We start from the raw sequence: 19,347 nt of genomic DNA, 5'->3' as shown, positions 1-19,347 counted from the left end.
CCAACCCTTCCTTCCCCTGGTTGAATTATTGTAAAGCATCTCCTGTCATCCTGTCATTTCTTCCACAAATATTTCATTATCTCAGAGATTAGGACTCTTATTTTTTAACATAACTGTAATGCCATTATCATACCAGAAGAAATAATTATGTAATGTTATCTATTATCCAGTAAGATTTATCATTTCTCCAGTTGTCCCATAAATGTCTTTTCACCATTGGTTTGTTCAAGTCAAGTTGTAAACAGGACCCTTGGATTGCTTTTGATAGTCTTTTTTATTCCGTATCAGTTCTTCTGTACTCTCTCTCTTTTAATATCAATGTATTTGTTGAAGAAAATTAGGTCACTTGTCCTATAAGATTTCCCACATTCCGGGTTAGGTTGACTGCATGCCCACATTGATTTTTAACATCATACTCTATCCTCTGTGTTTTCTGTAAAGTGGTTAAGATCTGTACTTGTGCTATACAGTAGGTAGCCCCTAAGGAACCCTTCAAATGTGGCTCATCTGAAATGAGAGATGCTTAAGTGTAAGATATACCCTGGATCTTGAAGTAGGTTTCTCATTAATATTTCATACTGAATACATGCTGAAATAATTTTTTTGCTAGGTTTTTAAACAATATTTTTGGATGTTTTAGATTATATAATATTTAAATAAGATTAATTTTGGGGCGCCTGGCTGGCTTAGTCAGTTAAGCATCTATCTTCAGCTCAGATCATGATCTCAGGGTGCTGGGCTCAAGTCCCACATTGGGCTCCCTGCTCAGCAGGGAGTCTGCTTCTACCTCTGCCTCTCCCCTCACTCATGCACTCCCTCTCTCTCTCTCTCAAATAAAATCTTTTTTAAAAAGATTAATTTCATTTTTTTAATGTGGCTACTAAAAATTTATTATTACACATTATAGTTTGCACTTGGCTGACATATTCATATTGGGAAAGCACTGTTCTAGAAGCTTGATCAGATTGAGGTTCTGTTCTTTTGGCAAGAATTCATGGTTAGTTTTTAGACTTCCTATAGGAACACGTCAGGAGGTGCAGAATGTCTGGTTGTCTCTTTTTGTGATTTTTAAGAATTAAAGATTTGAAAGTTGTTGGTGTAATTCCTCCAATATAGTTTCCTATCAGACTTTTTCATTAAATGGGTTTACCAGCCATTGATGAGCATCACCTGGATCTATTGTTTCAATAGGGATTCCAAATGGTGATTATTTTCATTCTAATATTCCTTCTTTATTAGCTGGAAAGAACTTTTCCTCAACTATCTGATTATCCTAAAATATAATTCATACAGTAGAAACAAAATAATGCTTCTTTGATTCTTTGTCTTTGCTCACCAGTTTTCAGAATGATTTGGTGTTCTAGTAACTTAAACATGGCCAATGAATTTTTTTGTTATTTATTGTTTTGTTTTTGTATTATTATAATCATTATTCTTTTTGCTATTTAAATTGCACATCTTTGAGGGCACCTGGGTGGCTCAGTTGGTTCAGCATCTGCTTTCAGCTTGGGTCATGATCCTAGCAGTAATCTTGTAATCCCTATAATTTTGTGATTGAGTCCCTCATTGGGCTCTTTGCTTCTCGGGAAGCCTGCCTCTCCCTTTCCTTCTGCCTGCTGCCTGCCTGCTTGTGTTCTCTCTCTCTTTCTCTCTGTCAAATACATACAATACAATATAAATCGTTGGCTAGTGGGAGCGTTTTCAAGTATGTTCCTCTGGTTTTTTGACCAACTCTATTCATCTCTAATAGCTTTCTGGCATGACAGGATGTTCTAGGCTCATCTTGTACTTTTCCTTCCCCAGACCTTGAATCAGTCAATTCTTCAACAAGCCTTGGTTTTAGAAGAAAATGGCATTTAGAGACCATTTAGGGATGCTAGGGGTGCTTACTAGCACTGGGCTAGTCCTTGCTTCTCCCCCTTTTTGTCAGACAGAGCTAGGAAATAGAGTTTCTTTTTTTGAAAGAGGAAAATACATCAGGGATTCATACTAATAAATTAATTCAAAATTAAGATTACAAGGTTTTTGGTTAACTTTTTTGAATTTCTATTTGTATCCCTTTTCTGCTAGAATTCTTAGTTCCTAACAACATTAATTTATTTGCTCTATTTCACTATCTGTGTATTTCAAAATAATGTTGATATTTCTCATAATATGTTACTGAATTCAGATGAATATTTCTTTGCAGTTTCCTTTTCACCCTTAGGTTGTACCCCCATTTGGGATATATAGTCACAGTATTGTGTTGTACAGTCACTTGAAATCTTTTCTAGGTGTTTACACTCACAAATTTCAAATCCAGTTAAAGTAAAAAATTGTAGAAAAAGCCATATTAAGAGAAATCTAGTGACCATCCCTGTCCCCTCAATTCTATTACCTCCCTCCCCTTAGATAACCATTTTTCTACCTATATATATTTTTGTATTCACCTCAGAAGAAAAGGATAGCTCAGTGTCAACACTTTGCTCTTCTCACCTAACACTACCCTAGCGCGATCCACTTGGCTATATATAGAGGCCTGCCTTGTTCTGTTTTGCCACTACATAGTACTGCCTGTGCCCCTCCGTATTATTTAAGTCCTTTTGATCAGAACTGAAGTCTCCAGCTGGCACTTTATTTCCAGGCCTCACAAGGAATAAATTGGGAGACTGAGAGAGGTGAGAAAGACAATCACTATCTATTTTTACTTTTTCATTTTTTGAGTAATTTTAGATATACAAAAAGTTGCAAAAGTAAATACTCAGCATTCCTTCACCCAGCTTCCATAATATTAATATCTTGCATAACTATAATAAAATGATCTAAACCAGGAGATGAACATTCGTATAATACCAAAACAACAAACAGCAACTAAAACAAACAAACAAAAAAAAACAACAACAGCAACAACATTGGTATAATACTATTAACTAATCTACAGACCTTGTTTGAATTTTACCAGTAGTTCCACTAATGTCCTTTTTTGGGTCCAGGATCCTCTATTACATTTAGTTGTCATGTCTTCATAGTCTCCTCAGTTTTTGTCATCTGTGACGTTAACACTTTTGAAAAGTGCTGGCCTGTTTTTTTGTGTGTGTGGATTGTCTGTGAATTTGGGTTTCTCTGATGTTTTCTCATGATTAGATTGAGGTAAAGAATTTTTAGCAAGAACACCACAAAAACCGTACCCTTCTCGGTGAATCATATCAGGTAGTATATGAAGTCAATAGGTCTTATTACTGGTGATGTTAACTTTGATCACTTAGGTGGTTTGTGCTAGGTTTCTCCACCGTAATGTTACCATTTTCTCTTTATAATTAATAAATATCTTATCAGGAGATACTTTGAAACTATGCAGATATCTGAGGCACCTGGGTGGCTCAGTGGTTAAGTGTCTGCTTTCAGCTCAAGTCATGATCCCAGAGTCCTAGGGGATTCTCTGCTCGGCAGGGAGCCTGCTTCTCCATCTCCCTCTGCCTGCCACTCCCCCTGCTTCTACACTCTGTCTTTGTCAAATAAATGAAAAAAATCTTTAAAAGAAAAAAAAAAAATCAGGGCAGCCCCAGTGGCTCAGCGGTTTAGTGCTGCCTTCAGTCCAGGGCGTGATCCTGGAGACCTGGGATTCTAAGATCATAGCCTTAGGATAGGAGGTCCTTAACTAGATACAGGTAGCTCAGGATGTTTACCAGTCTAGCTTGATTTTTCTTGTTAGACCAGAAACTACCAGGGCATTTTGACTTCCTTATGGAGGATTGTCTGAGTATGGCTTATTCAAGAAAAATCTGATCCATGGGACACCTGGGTTGCTCAGCGGTTAAGCGTCTACCTTCAGCTCAGGGTGTGATCCCAGGGTCCTGGGATTGATTCCTGCATCGGGCTCCCCATAGGAAACCTGCTTCTCTCTTTGCCTATGTCTCTGCCTCTCTCTCTCTCTCTCTCATGAATAAATAAAATCTTTAAAAAAATAAAAAATAAAAGTCTAATCTGTTACTTTCTCTTTGCATGTGATATTTAATCCATTGCTTATTGTTAATCTACCACTTTGCAGCTGAAGGAATGTATCCGAGCACTGGATCAGGAACACACCCACACTCCTTTCAGGCAAAGCAAATTAACTCAGGTAAAGTTAAAAGTGAGCTTTGAGTTTGTTCTGTTTATTCATTTGTTCTTGCATTCATTCATTCATTCAGCAAAGCATCCACTGCTAGCAGGCATGATGTTAAGCTTGGGGGTGTGGGGAGAAGTAAAGAGTCATATTCTTTTTTTTTTTTTTAACTTTTATTTTTTTTTTAATTTTTATTTATTTATGATAGTTACAGAGAGAGAGGCAGAGACACAGGCAGAGGGAGAAGCAGGCTCCATGCACCGGGAGCCCGATGTGGGATTCGATCCCAGGTCTCCGGGATCACACCCTGGGCCAAAGGCAGGCGCCAAACCGCTGCACCACCCAGGGATCCCAAGAGTCATATTCTTTCCAGGAGCTCATTGTAGGCAGATGGGCATCCTTAGGCAGAGATGCCTGCAGTATGAGGCAGCTGGGCTTTCACAGGACAGCAGTGCGCTTCTGGTCATCACCCAACAGCTTTCTGCTTATTTTTAATATAAAGATACATTTTTGATTTAGTAGAGTCTCTGAGCTGTAATATTTTCTTAGCTGTAAGACTAGTGTTTCAAGACAAAAAATAATGGCTGGAGTTAAGAAGAATGAGATAGATTTTTAAATTTTTTTAAATTTATTTTTTACTTGTTTTTTTTTTAATGTTATTTTTAAGTAATCTCTACACTCAACATGGGGTTCAGACTTAAAACCCTGAGATCAAGAATCATGTATTCTACTGAGCTAGCCAGGCATCCCAGATGAGATAGATTTTTGACTTGTACTAATAGGAAAGATGACCAAGATCTATAGTTTAAAAATATGAAACACACACACACTAATTATGCCTATGTTAACCAATTATTCTGAGTGGTAAAACTAGGTAATTTTTTTCCTCCATTTTTCTGTCATGAAACTATGCTTCTTAGTTAATGGAAAATGCCAGTAAGTAAGCATTGTAATGGCTACAAAACAGTGGCCCATGGAGACTACTTACATACAGACTGCTGTGAAGGCAGTTATGAGTGTCCCTGATTCCTTTCTACACCAACTCCTACACTCAGTAAAGGACAGACTAGAGTAGAGGGCAGTCTAGGTGAGGATCTTTGTATTTTGGGTAAGGTTCTCTGTGCAGCTAACCTTAATGGCCCCATAGGGCCTGGGGCGGAACCTATAATATAACTCCTCATTTGTCAGAACTGGTGATCTGTGGGTTAGATTCTTTCTTCTCAAACATGATTTCAACCAAAGACTTAGGAAACCCTTCTTTATAGGTGGTTAGTCCTGATTCTGACATTGGCTCTGTTATTTTTTAAAACAAGTTTACCGGGATGCCTGGGTGGCTCATTGGTTGAGCATCTGCCTTTGGATCAGGGTGTGATCCTGGAGTTCCGGGATCGAGTTCCACGTCGGGCTCTCTGCATGGAGCCTGCTTGTCTCTCTGCCTGTGTCTCTGCCCCTCTCTCGAATAAATAAATAAAATCTTAAAAAAAAAAATAAAACAAATAAAACAAATTTACCATCCCCAGAAAATGTGTTCCAATTTCATTTTTAAAATAATAATTCAGGAAAAAAACTGAAAACTAAAAAAAATAATAATTTGGGGGCACTTGGTTGGCTCAGTTGATGGGGCATGTGACTCTCGATCTCTGAGTTGTGGATTCAAGTCCCATGTTAGGTATAGAGATTGTTTAAAAAATAAAATCTTTAACAAATAATAATGATAATAATAACTCAAGCAGTATATACAAGTACAAAGAAGATGGCAAAAGGTACCTGAAAATCCCACCTCTCAGTAATAATCACTGCTACATTTTGGTGACTATCCTTCCAGACATTTCTCTGGAATGCTGCCACATATCTACACATAGATCTACTTAGAAAGTTATGGAATCATATGCCTTTTCACTGAAAGATAAGTTTTAGGTTTTTCCATGTACCTAAGTACAGATATACATAATTATTTTAATGGTTGTATTGTAATCAGTTAATAATTTAGTCTGTTCCCTGTTTATAGACTCCTAGATTTTCTTTTTTGTTGTGTTTTTTTTTTTTTTTTTTTTTTTTTATTGGTGTTCAATTTACTAACATACAGAATAACACCCAGTGCCCGTCACCCATTCACTCCCACCCCCCGCCCTCCTCCCCTTCTACCACCCCTAGTTCGTTTCCCAGAGTTAGCAGTCTTTACGTTCTGTCTCCCTTTCTGATATTTCCCACACATTTCTTCTCCCTTCCCTTATTTTCCCTTTCACTATTATTTATATTCCCCAAATGAATGAGAACATATAATGTTTGTCCTTCTCCGACTGACTTACTTCACTCAGCATAATACCCTCCAGTTCCATCCACGTTGAAGCAAATGGTGGGTATTTGTCATTTCTAATTTCTTTTTTTTTTTTTTTTGACTCCTAGATTTTCTAATTTTATTATAATGTTGTAATGCATATCCTATGTATACTTTTTTTTTTTCCCGTCAACTGAGCAATTCTTTTTAGGATAATGGTCTGGGAGTGTGCTCGTTTTTCTACATATTGCCAAGCCACCTTCTCAAAAACTTATACCGTTTCATGGTACATGCTACATGAATAGTATAGCAATGTAGAAAAAATGCCAATTTCCCTAAACCCTCACCAGGGCAGGGTATCGTGAGTCTTAATCTATGGGTGAAAAATATTAGTATTCTTACTGGTTTGTTTGTATTTCTTTTATTGGTGGTGACGTGAGTACCTTTTTTGTGTGTTTTTGATCATTTGTATTTCTTCTTTGTAAATTGCCTTTTTATAAGGGGGAGGGGAGCTATGACCCAGTGTCCTACACACAATAAGTAGTCAATATGCCCTTTGTTAACTGATTTAATTAACCTGGCCTTCTATTTTGGACAGGTCCTGAGGGATTCTTTCATTGGTGATGCCAAAACATGCATGATTGCCAACATCTCACCAAGCCATGTGGCCACCGAACATACTCTGAATACCTTGCGTTACGCTGACCGGTGAGTCACTCTTAGGTAGCAGGTCGTGTGTGTGTGTTTGTTGTGTTTCATACACACCTGGGGATCTGATCTTGAGCTCCAGAACTCTGTTCCTAAGGCAGTGATCCTAGTACCAGGAGAATGTGCAGTTGGTCGTCATTTGAGGAATGTGCCCTGGTAGACCTTGCCATTCTACAAGTGTGAAAGTGACAAGAGAAAGGGGATATGTTCCCTACTTCAGGAGATAACTCCATCAGTGACTTATAAATGGCTAGTGGGAGGGGCACCTGGGTGGCTCAGTGGTTGAGCATCTGCCTTTGGCTCAGGTTGGGATCCCAGGGTCCTGGGATCAAGTCCTGCATCAAGCTCCCTCCGGGGATCCTGCTTCTCCCTCTGGCTGTGTTCTGCCTCTCTGTCCCTCATGAATAAATAAATAAAATCTTTTAAAATAAATAAATAAATGGCTGGTAGGAAATGAAATATTTCTTTGGAGCAGAAGGCTCAAGGTTTTCTACCTGCTAGCCTCAGCCCTAATCATAAGGGATAAAGTACATGTTACTTGTCAAGGCAGAGGCACTTAGAGTTATGTAGGTCCAGAAGAAATCACCCAAGACATGACATGTTACAGAAGGATAAACTGAACCCAGAGAAGGGCAGGAACTTTAAATGGGCTCCCTGGGAATTAGGGTTAACACTAGCACTCTAACTATATGGTGACTATATGGTCAGGCTCTTTCTGGGGTGACTCTGGTATCTGCCAGGGTCCCTGCCCCTCTCCCTATCTCTTATTGTGGTCACATAGGTTTCCTACCATGGATGAAGTTGCTATCATTTCCATCCTTTACTCTGGCTGCTTTGCTGCCTGGTCCTATCTAACTTACATCCTTCTCTGTGGTTTCCCGGAAGGTGTCTCCAAGATTAACAAACTATTTGAAGGAAACCTGCTTTTTAACTACTGTTAAAAATCTTTAGTATAAAAAAAAATCTTTAGTATCTATGGCATTTTATGAAATTCACTGGAAAGGAAAATGAGCTATCATTTAAGCTCCATGAAAACAGGAAACCTTATCTCTTTCTCTACTGTATCTACTACCCAGATAGTACTTAGTACCTAGATGCACAATAAATATTTGTGAATGAAAGGAGGAGCTCTTCCTGGGTGAGAGACTTTACAAAGTAGTTAAGAGTGGGCTCTGGAGTCAAGACTATCTGGGCCAGTAGTCTGCTTCTGCCATGAAATAGCTGAGTGGGCTGGGGCAAAAGTTTTAAGCTCCAGTTTTATCTGACAGGATAATATTATTAGCATCTACCTCATACAACAGTTACATGGAATCAGTGAGGATAATATGTCATGAAGGACTTAGCACCATGCCAGGTACATAGTTACCATTCGATACGTGTTGGACGCCTGAGTGGCTCAGCGGTTGAGCACTTGCCTTTGGCTCAGGGCGTGATCCCCTGGTCCCGGGATTGAGTCCCACATCAGGCTCCCTGCATGGAGCCTGCTTCTCCATTTTCCTGTGTCTCTGCCTCTCTCTCTGGGTCTCCCATGAATAAATAAATAAAATCTTTTTAAAAATTAGTAATATTTTAGTACTGCACACTAGTACTGCTAGAAGAAAGGCTACTTCACAGGGCACCTGGGTGGCTTAGTTGGTTAAGCATCTGACTCTTGGCTTTGGCTCGGGTCATGGTCTCAGGGTTATGAGACAGAGCCCGGAGTTCAGCTCTGCACTCAGCTTGGAATCTGCTTGAGATTCTCTTTCCCTCTCCTTCTGCTCCTCCCCCTTCTCACACGCTCTCTCTCACTGTCTGTCTCAAATAAATCTAGAAAAAAGGCTACTTCATGAACTGAAATTAGATAGAAGATATGAAATGATCCAAACTTGTTTCCAAAAAACCAATATGGCTTGAAATTTTTTACCCCCATGTATCCATCAGCCAGCTTCAACAGTTAATAGTAAACCAATCTTTTCTCATAAGCCCACCCACTCACCAAAATCACAGACATTGTTACCAGTTGCTTAGAGTAAGAACTTCATCATTAAGAGCAGAGAACAAGACATCTCTCTTAGTGCCTCAGTAAAGGAAGATGAAAATAACCCTTTCTCATAGGAGAAGTATTAAGTATAATTGAGAAATTATGTGACATAAGTTTAACTTTAAAAAGAACAGAAAAAGTATAATAGAAATCTTTTCCAATTTGAAGCGGTCTAATAAATTATTAAAAATGAATGAAAAAAAAAAACAAAAACAAAAAAAAAATGAATGAAAGCCGTTTGTTTTATGTGCTTAAATGAGACCTAATGAAATTTAGGTAATAATCTATATACATACCAATGATTTTATTGCTTATTTAAAAATTTCTGATATAAAATTTCTTCTTTCTATATACTAGAAGAATGTTGCTAAGGACTCCAGAGATAAAGTTCCAGCTAGACCCCTAATAGGTATACATCTATCAGAAGAGCTCAGTGATAGGAGTGATTTTGGGGACAGGGAGAGTATATTGAAAGCATTTAGCATCAATGACCAAATTACCTGTAGGATTCCTTCTGGCACTCAGCTTTCTAGAATTATTTACTGTGACTCCTAGGGAGAAGTTTTGGTATTTCTCTCTTAATGAAACTAAAATAATTAAGATTTTTATAACAAGAAGTAACTTGGAACCATCTAGACTTACTGTGGTACCTCTCAGCTTATTTCCTTGTATGTATGCCCTACTGCAACACCTAAACAAAGGCCTGTGGGATATATGTGTCTTTCTTTCTTTCTTTTTTTTTTTAAGATTTTAGTCGGTCCAGGGCCTGATCCTGGAGACCCAGGATCGAGTCCCACGTCGGGCTCCCTGCATGGAGCCTGCTTCTCCCTCTCTCTGTGTCTCTGCCTCTCTCTGTATGTCTGTATTTATTCATGAGAGAATAAGACAGAGGAGAAGCAGGCTCCTCACGGGGAGCCCAATGTGGGACTTGATCCTGGGACCGGGATCATGCCCTGAGCCAAAGGCAGATGCTCAACCGCTGAGCCACCCAGGCGTCCCCACATGTGTCTTTAGTCACATCCTACATCTCTTTGCTTAGCTATGTTACCTGCCTGCCTTGGCTCTCAGACTTAAAGGGAAGATTTAAATCAAGTCTCAGTATCAGGGGATCCCAGGGTGGCTCAGCGGTTTAGCACTTGCCTTTGGCCCAGGGCGTGATCCTGGAGACCCGGGATCGAGTCCCATGTCAGGCTCCCTGCATGGAGCCTGCTTCTCCCTCTGCCTGTGTCTCTGCCTCTCTCTCTCTCTCTCTCTCTCTCTCTGTGTGTGTGTGTGTGTGTGTCTCTCATGAAGAAATAAAATATTAAAAAAAAAAAAAAAAGTCTCAGCATCAGGCTTATTATCTTGGTTTTCAGAAATGGCCAGAGGAGTCATTTGGCTACAAGTAAGGATTGGATTAAAACCAAAACAACGGAGGGACACCTGGGTGGCTGAGTCAGTTAAGCATCTGCCTTTGGTTCAGGTCATGATTCCAGAGTCCTGATCGAGCCTCTCATCGAGTTCCCTGCTCAGCGAGGTGCCTGCTTCTCACTCTTCCTCTGCCCCTCTCTCTCCTCATGTTCTCTGTCTCTCTCTCTCTCTCTCTCTCTCTCTCACACACACACACACACACACACACACACACACAAATAAGTAAAGTAAAAAAAAAAAAAAAAAAAGGGAAGAGACATTTAATGGGAGCCCCCAGGCAGAAGTACTGCTCCCTCCTAGAGGATTTTAATGAAGAATTTACAAACCACTGAAGAGTCACATTTTTACTTGATGTCACCTTGTAATTCTAAATTCTTAGAGCATTTTTAAATATCACAGAGCTAAGAGACTATCCTGACAATGGAATCCTAGCAGAGACCTAATTCTGGATTTTCCATCCTCTCTAAAATTCCCATTTGGAATAAATAGAGTATATGTCTGGAGACATTTTTGATTGTCATGACTAGAGAGAAGTGCTACTGGCATTTAGTGGGTGGAAGCTAAAGATGCTGCTAAACATCCCACAGTGCACAGGACAGCTCCCTACAAAAAAGAATTATCTGGCTCCAAATACCACTAGTGCAAAGGTTGAGAAACACTAGGAATAGACAAGTCACTTTTCCTTTAATTAGCATAAGCCTGTTTATTTCCAGAGGGTTTTGCTTCCTGAGCACCCAACAAGTTTGAAGAACTCATTTTCTTAGAGAAGCCTGAAGGGAGGTAGATTGTGGGAAAAGTGGGCTCTGCCTGTGGAGTAGTAGGTGACATCAGGCTCCTGAGTTGGCCCATCTTCAAGAAGGCCCGTGTGGGCCCTACCTAGATGTAGTACAGTTCTGAGACTAGCTTCCCTGGCCCATCCCATGGGACTGAGGTGATTTCCAGAACTTCTGATCATAGAATGTTGGGTATGTTATAGCCACAGGCTACACCATCTTTTTTAGTAATACTTTTCTTTGGTTTTTGAAAAGTATAAAAAGGAATTAAGGAGCATGCAAGACTATACATTTAACATAAAATGGTAATTTACAGGGTCAAAGAACTAAAGAAAGGCATTAAATGTTGTGCTTCAGCCACCAGTCAAAATCGGACCTCTGGAAATTCTTCTCCAAAACGAATTCAGAGCTCCCCTATGGCCCTGCCAGGGGACAAGTGTTCTCCCAAAAAGGTCAAGCTGGGACTTCAGCAGACATTCACAGCATCTCCTGGTTCTATGAGAGGGAAAGCCCATCCTCTGGCCAGCCACCCACCCAACATCCCTTTTGCTCCTGTACCTAAAGTTCCCGGTAAAAGGGGTGGATCCAGAAGGAGTCTTCCCCAAGAGTGGGGCATTCAAACTAGCCCTCCCAGAGGAGCTACACGGTCTGGACATTTAGCCAGAAAAAGGGCAGAAGAGTCTGTGTCATTATGCTCTGAGAAAAATCAAATGGGCAACAAAACTGCCCACAGGTGGGAAAGCAGGGCCCCTGGCCCAAGAGAAGCCCCAGCACATGGTAAGCTGCCCTCCAAGTGCAAGCCAGGACAGACTGTGCGGCCTGTGCAGAAGCAGCTAGTGTCACCGGCCGAGCTCTCTTCTGGCAGGCCCCAGCACTCAGCAGAACACAATCAGGGCAGCCAGGGGAGCACATCTGCCAGGTCTGCCTCTGAAACTTGGACAAACATCCCTTCACATCAAAAGGAGAGGGAGGAACACTTGCGCTTTTATCACCAGCAGTTCCAGCAGCCACCTCTCCTCCAGCAAAAGTTAAAGTACCAACCACTGGAACGGTTTTTATGCCAGTACAGGCCCCTAGAGGGGCAGCTCCAGATTGAGACCCCTCCTCCCTTCTGCTCTCATTCTGAGAGCCAGGATGGAGCCCAAGCCGAGGACCTCGATGACAGCGATTTCAGTGAAGATTCTTTTTCACATGTCTCCAGTCAGAGGACCACAGAGCAGAGAAGCACCCTAGAGGATAGCGAAGGCTCATTCTTCCTTCATCAGAGGGAGCAAGGCCCTGAGGAGCAGGTGGCCGAAAGGCAGCAGAGTCTGCTTTTTAACCCCAGGACAGATGGTGATGAAAAGGGCCTAACTGGAAACTGGATGTACTCCAGGGACCCCACAAACCATAGAAGAGCAGCACTCAGTCATGGCCTCAGCCCAAGTAAGGTGCCCTTGGACTGGAGCAGAGAGGAGGAATCTACCTCCTTGGGTCTTTCTCCCAGAGACAACTTGGCAGAGAAGCCTTACTGCTCACAGATAGACTTTGTACATGGCCAAAAAAGAGACGGTGGCCCAGCCTCTGATCTCAGACAGAATACTTTCAGAAGTGAGGTTCCTGAGCAGGCTGAGGTTAGTTCACTATCCCCGGAGGAAGATGGCTTCCCTTTGTCACTATCCCATGGTGCAGTTCAAGGAGCTGGAGACCAAAGAAATACGGTCAGCACACCTCTTAGAGAAGATGGACAAGACAGCCCAACTCTGGTGACCAAAACACTAAAAAACGGTTACCCTTACCAAGAAGACCATAGAGGGGAATCAGGCACGTGCTCTGAATGTGCTTCTGGACTGATGGCTCCCCTCACTGTGTCCCTCCTAGAGAACACAGACGATGAGGGCCCTCTTCCCTCGGAGCAGCTGGCCCAGGATGAGACTGCTCACAGTCTAGAAGCAACAGAGGGCCCACCTATGGGCCACACAATGTCATCTGATGATCAAAAGGCACTCCTACCAGTGTCTTTGGCAACTGGGCACTTGTGGCTCTCATCATCTCCCCCTGACAATAAGCCTGGTGGCAGTCTTCCAGCTCTGTCTCCATCACCCATCCGTCAGCACCCACCTGACAAGCTGCCCTTCAGTGAGGCTGACCTAGAGGAGGTCAGCCAGAGCAGAGAGACTGCACACTCCTCCCAAGAACAGATGGGTAGCCAGCAGTATGATGCTGATGCTGAGGCAACAGAGCTGAGCAGTTTCCAGGAGTTCCCAGGAAAGCCCTTCACCATACATACTGGAGGACCCCACCCTGCAACTATACTCACCCCACAAACAGAAAGTAATGATATGGCTGACCAGCCGTGGGCCCAGGAAAGAAAACATCCAACAGGACTTGGTTGGCAGGAGCTAGTAAGTTTGTCCAGAGATCCCATCAAGTTGCCCTGCTACAACAGGGACATCATGTGGCTCAAATACAGGCCAATCCCAAGGTGCTTAGCAAGGCCAGGCTCTCCCTTGGTCCCTGGCTGCTCTCCAAAGACTACAGGGACACTCCATCAGCTCACCCTGGGTCATGCACAGTAAGTTGGAATTCTCCCCAAGACTTGAGCCCCTTTGGCACCCCTTTCCACCCCAGCCTAACATATGTCTCTTCTGGGAATGGCTACTACTGGTTCAGTGTCAGAGATATACTAAAACTAAGAGGCTTTTCTCTAGCTTTTTGAGGAAGCAGGCTTGCCAGGGTGGGTGACTCCGAGTCTGGGAAAGCTGGGACTTAAGTGAGAAAAGGGAGGATCTGTCCCCTTCAGCAAGCCTGTGACCTGTGGTGAGATCGGAATCCTCTTCATTCTGTTGGGTCTGTGTTCCTGGAAGGTGCAGCCTGGTGCCCTCAGAACCAAGGCAAGGTGGGCACCTTCCAGGATGGCAAAGGTCAAAAACAGGGACTGGTGATTTGTGCTGCTTTCCCCAAAGGATGCTTTGGATAGTGCAGCAAAGAGAAAGTATAGAGAAAGATCCAGCAGGGTCCCTTAGCATGAGATGCCGGGGAGATAGTGGGTATATGGGAACAGAGGCTACAGCTTTTGCTAGGGCTCCTAAGATCTAGGCCAGCTGTGTACCTGCTGCTCACTGGGGCTCAGGCTAGGCCGTGGACAAAGAGAAGGACTTGCAGGGATGTATAGGTGAAGTGCCCACCTGTCCCAGGACACTATCAGTAAGGTCTGACAAAAGTCAGATCCTCCAGTTACTAGCTCAAATCCCCTACTTTAGTGCTGGGACTCCCCATAGGAAGTAGAAATGATGGCAGGCAGGGGAGGCAGTAGGCTCCACCTTGTGCCAAGCATGTCAGCTACAGTGGTCACAGCCTTGAGCCTTTTAGCAGGGAAGCTTGGGGCAGCTCCTGTAAAGGAGAAGCAGCACTCATCCCTGTTCCTCAGGGTAGCTGGGGAGCCAGGAACAGTCGAGAAGCCCCCTGTCCAGTATCTTCTTGGTACATTCTCATCCCTAGACGAATCTGGAGAAGAACAGGTGACGGGAGGAGGTGGTGGTGGGCTGGCCCTAGTCCAAGCTTTGACCACTCTGGGCAGGGGCAGCTCCTGGTCAGAAAATGAGGCTCAGCTCCAGAAAAGATGCCTGGGAAAGATGGGAGGCCCAGAGGATCACAGTGTTCCCTCTGGTGTTCCAGGCAGGTGGTCATCCAAGCACACCAGGAACAGCTGGATAGAATGGCAGAACTGGGCTTCAAGGAGGAGACCCTGCTGAGCCAGCTGGCTCTTAATGTAAGTGGTTTTGGCTAGACACTTGGGGGCTCTTGGGAATTAGCCCACAGGTAGTCTGCTGGCCATCCTTGTTTGCTGTGGTTGTGTTTGAAGTAAGGTCTGCCATCGTACTCTAAGAGAACTTGGGGCTCCTCTTACCATTCCTCTGACATAGCTCAAGCAGGTGCAAGGATAGGTGGGAGATGGTGCTGCACTTCCCATTTTCAGGCTAAAATGTTTCCATCCTTTGCCATTCCGCCTTTTTATTTGGCTTGCTGGAGCCCCTCCCTGTGATGGTAAGTGACATGCCACATGCAGACCAGAGGTACTTTTTTTTTTTTTAAGTAGGCCTCATGCCCAGTGTGAAGCCCAATGCAGGGCTTGAACTCAGGATCCTGAGGTCAAGACTTGAGCTGAGATCAAGAGTTGGACACGTAATTGACTGAGCCGCCCAGGCGCCCCTAACTAGAAGCACTTTTACAAAAATACCCCTCTGCCCTGCAAAATACCTATCTACATAGAAGTTGCTAAAATGCAGGGGTGAGTGGCTGGCTCAGTCTGAAGTGTGCGACTCTTGATCTTGGGGTTGTAGGTTTGAGCCCCACATTGGGTTTAGAGAATAAAGATAAAATCTTTTTTTTTTTTTTTTAAGTTTTTCAAATGCAGAGAAATGAGCCTTACTCTGTGCCACAGTGATTATCCTGCAGACTTTCCACCTGAAGGAAGGGCCTAGGCTCTCAAAGTTTCCTGCAAGAAAAGGGACTAGAAAAGCAGATCCTTGGCAGAAAAAGCCAGCAAAAGCAAAAGTCCATATTTGTCCTTTGTTTCCTTTCTCAGGATTTTGAAGATTTTGTGACCCAGCTGGATGAAATCCTGGCTCTGAAATCCAAGTGCATCCAGAGTCTGAGGAGCCAGCTTCAGCTGTACCTGACCTGCCACAGGCCGACCACAGTCCCTGAGAGGACAGTGGTGTCTTAGAACAAGATCTAGTATGAGGTGATGGGGGCAGCTCAGAAACTTGTACTGAATTCCCAGGCGCTGGCGGGTCCTTCCTACAAATCCTAGAACCCACTCCGCAGTCCTGCCTACTAGCCTCTCTCCCCACCCCAGCCACACATGGCCTTGACTAGGCCCCAGCACAATTCCAAGCACAGGAACATCTGGAAGGAAGGACAGAGCAGGCTAAAAAAACTTAATATGCCCCTTCTAAACCCTTAATATGGGGCTAGAAGAGTATTTTGTCTGGGTGGGGGAAACACACTTGGGTCTGATAACCTTGTGGATGTGTCTAAATTTGAGGATCAAAGAATGGGGTGGGTCAGTGGTAACCTAGAGGTCAGAGGTAACAAGCTGGGGAAGAAAACGTGAACTAAACAAAAACAAACAAACAAAAAAAAACGTGAACTCAGGGGCTTTGTTAGCTGAATACTATTCTTCAAGACTTGGCCAAAAACTAGTAAAACACTTGAGGCAGAGCTCACCCTACCCCATTAGCTCCTGGAGACTGGTGGGACAGGCTTCGTGTCCCCAGTTCCCCTCCCTTCCTGCAATTCAGACACAGAAGAGAGTGCTCACATCACTGCATTACTCTCTTAATAGCACTCATGCTCCTGTAGCAGTTCCTGGCTCACCTGCCACGCCCTTTCGTGGCAAAGGTGAAGAAGTGGAGGATCTTGTGCAGGTCTATCTCCTCACCTTACCTTTTATCCAGCATCATCCTGGTTGTGCAGTCCCTCTCAAGGGCCTGTGTTCAGTAGTATCTTGGCACGGAGTGCTCTAGTCAACAGTCCAAGACTCTGAGGTTGCATTTTTATACACACACCCCTTCAACATGAGTTCTGCCTGCTGTATATCTTCATCGGGAAGCTCAAGACAAATACAAAGTGGTCTGTCACTTGCTAGGGCCACTTTGGGTCAGATAAGATGCATATGTCACAGCCTTGGCCCTGATGCCCACTGTAATGTGTGAAGCTTCAGTTTCTTACAGGGAAAGGATACCTTTTTAAGGTTTTAAAAAGAGGGCTTAATTAAAAAGGTACGAGAAGGGCCAACTGGCTTTCTCAGCCTGCCAATCCTGCCACCCTTTGCCTGATCTGAGCACTAGAGGGCGGCCTTTTCCCAGTTTCCTGGCCCAAAAGTTCTGCATTCTCCTTATCGGATCACTAGAATTAGAGACCCACTCCCAGCCAAGAGCACAAGAGGGACTGTGGGATGGCATTAAGCATAAGGACAAGAAACTTCAGGGAGGACTCTGGACTTTAGTTCTCAGCTACAGCAGCAGCACTGAGAGCTAGTGAAGCAGTCTGAATCCAGCCCTGACTGTGGCACACAGCACATAAATGCCTGATGGGTCTCATGGGAAAAGGGACTTCCTCATTTCTGAATGATTGCCCCAAAGGCCCAGCCTGTTTCACCTCCACAGTTAGTCTGGCAGGAAGGCTTGTCCTTGGTTCCAGAGACTGAGTTAGGTCAAGTTTTTAACAGATCCTCATTTGGGCCTGCTCTGCAAACCAAAAGCCAGGGCTGACTGCAGGGCCAGCTCCTGGGTCCCACTGACCTAAGAGTGAGAAGAAAGTACTAAAAAGACAGAAAATGGTTAGTACCTGTTTTCATCCCCAGCAAATGGAAGCAGGAATTCCTTCCCCACCCACCCCACCCCCTCAATAAAATAGCACTTGGCAATAAAATTATCACAGCAGGACATACCTTTTAGATTTTTATTAGTAGTTTTCTGAAGAATCAAAATAGTTAGCAAATTACTTTAGATTCATCAAGACTGTATATCCTTTGTATTTAGATCTTTAATGATGTACAACAGAATATAAAACAAATGAAAGAGACTGATTTCTATGACTAGGTGTTACTCGTGTCATCCTAGAGCAGGGGGCTGGGGGGAGAGGCCGTTCTCCAAGGAGAACCGAGGTGGAGCTAGTGCTGGGCTACTGTACTGCAGCCTGTTTCTCCCCCACTCTGTGCTGGGAAGGAGCCAATGATTTCTTAAACTGACGACAGTTTCTAGAGCAGGGGGCTCTAAAATCCTGGGTAGCAGAAGACTGTGGTCCAAATCAAGCCAAAAGAAACAGGCTGGGGCAGGGAAGCATGGTAACTGCCTGGCAAAAGAGGCAAACTCAGCGCCCCACATGGAAAGGGCATTCTTTGCACCTCAGAGACGTTGCAGAACCAGTGTTAACACTAAGAGACTTTGTTAAGAAAAAAAAAAAAAAAAAAAACCCTGGAAGAACCTTTCAATTGCACTCAACTTGGATTAAGAGTTCAGTCCACCGGGGCAGGGGAGGGAAGCATCTAGCCCTAAAGCAGCACTGAGTCTGGCCCTCCCACCCCTTCTCCCTGCCTCCTTTTGGCAGCTGAGCCAGGTTTCAGCTGAGGACGTACAGACTCCAGAAGGACCAGGGAGGGTTTCTCTGGAGGGCCGAGGTGGGAAGGACACTTCTCAAAATACAAACATGTTTAATATGGAAGGAGCCAGGGCAGTGCTAGAGGCATTCACATGCCCCAATCTTTCCTACTTTTTCCCCAGCTCAGAGACTGGCAAGCACAGTCTCCACACCTGACCTTCCACCCCCAAAAGAAAATCGGGAAGTGTGCCCCCCTCTCCTTCCCTACACGTGGGCTCCTCAGCGCCTCCTGCAGGGGTGGTTCCATGGCAGGGCCTATGCAGCCTGGTCTCAGCTGGCTCCTGCCCGAGCCATGAGGTCTTCGAGAGCATTGTCCTGGTCATTGTTGTGTAGTAGCAGAACTTCCTTAATGTCTTTCAGTTCAAAGCCCATTTCCTTAAATTTGCTCATTAACTGAAGAAACTCCATCATCTAAGGGATAGAAGAAAATAAAGATTGAAGAAAGGGGTCTGGGCACAAAGCAGGGTGGAGGAATGTCCATATAGGGGGCTGCTTGGGAGGAATCTGCATCTTTTGCCAAAGCCTCCTGAGTCTCTCTGAGGTCTCCCAGCAAGCAGAGGGTGGCTGTGGAGGAAGCCAAGGCAGACTAGTTGATGGTATAACTCATCCTTCAGAAACTATGCCCAGTTCCAAATTCTGCTGACTCATGGGTCCCACTAACCAAAATCCATACTCACACCAAGGCAGGATACTGAACCCAGAAACAGCTGCTCTCCAGAGAGCAGGCTAGGCAAAGAGACTATAGATCTCCCCAGTCATCCAAAAGTCTAGCTTTTTGCCCAGGTCATTTCCATTTTCCCTTCCCTTTCCTTTCCCTGGGACTCTAGACAGTCTTCAACCCAGTGCTTCGTCAAACGTAACAACCCAAACTAGCTGAATGCCTATCTGGACACTTGAGAGAAAATGCATTCTGACTACTTCTGTCTGC

The 19,347-nt window shown here is 43.8% G+C and overlaps 2 protein-coding genes across 8 annotated transcripts in view; one reads left to right on the top strand and one right to left on the bottom strand.

Annotated features, from left to right (window-relative positions):
* The window catches only part of KIF24 (kinesin family member 24), a 74,866-nt gene extending 57,203 nt beyond the window's left edge, over positions 1–17,663 (top strand). For 2 of the 3 annotated variants that reach the window (XM_025432385.3, XM_025432384.3), the window contains exons 9-13: positions 4,028–4,099; positions 6,961–7,070; positions 11,590–13,827; positions 14,931–15,024; positions 15,841–17,663. In XM_025432385.3, coding sequence (XP_025288170.1) covers positions 4,028–4,099; positions 6,961–7,070; positions 11,590–13,827; positions 14,931–15,024; positions 15,841–15,981 — 2,655 coding nt within the window. In that variant the 3' untranslated portion in view covers positions 15,982–17,663. The remainder of the gene's footprint in view (positions 1–4,027; positions 4,100–6,960; positions 7,071–11,589; positions 13,828–14,930; positions 15,025–15,840) is intronic. The other variant, XR_003129754.3, reaches the window with a different exon arrangement.
* Positions 17,664–17,706: 43 nt separating this feature from the next.
* Positions 17,707–19,347, bottom strand: part of UBAP1 (ubiquitin associated protein 1) — an 85,120-nt gene continuing 83,479 nt past the window's right edge. For all 5 annotated transcript variants that reach the window (XM_049091872.1, XM_035697121.2, XM_025432388.3 and 2 more), the window contains one exon: positions 17,707–18,830. In XM_049091872.1, coding sequence (XP_048947829.1) covers positions 18,690–18,830 — 141 coding nt within the window. In that variant the 3' untranslated portion in view covers positions 17,707–18,689. The remainder of the gene's footprint in view (positions 18,831–19,347) is intronic.

This window comes from Canis lupus, chromosome 11 (genome assembly GCF_003254725.2).
Source record: "Canis lupus dingo isolate Sandy chromosome 11, ASM325472v2, whole genome shotgun sequence".
NCBI classification, from domain to species: domain Eukaryota; kingdom Metazoa; phylum Chordata; class Mammalia; order Carnivora; family Canidae; genus Canis; species Canis lupus.
The sequence above is the reverse complement of the archived record's forward strand: the minus strand, read 5'-3'. Positions and strand labels throughout refer to the sequence as shown.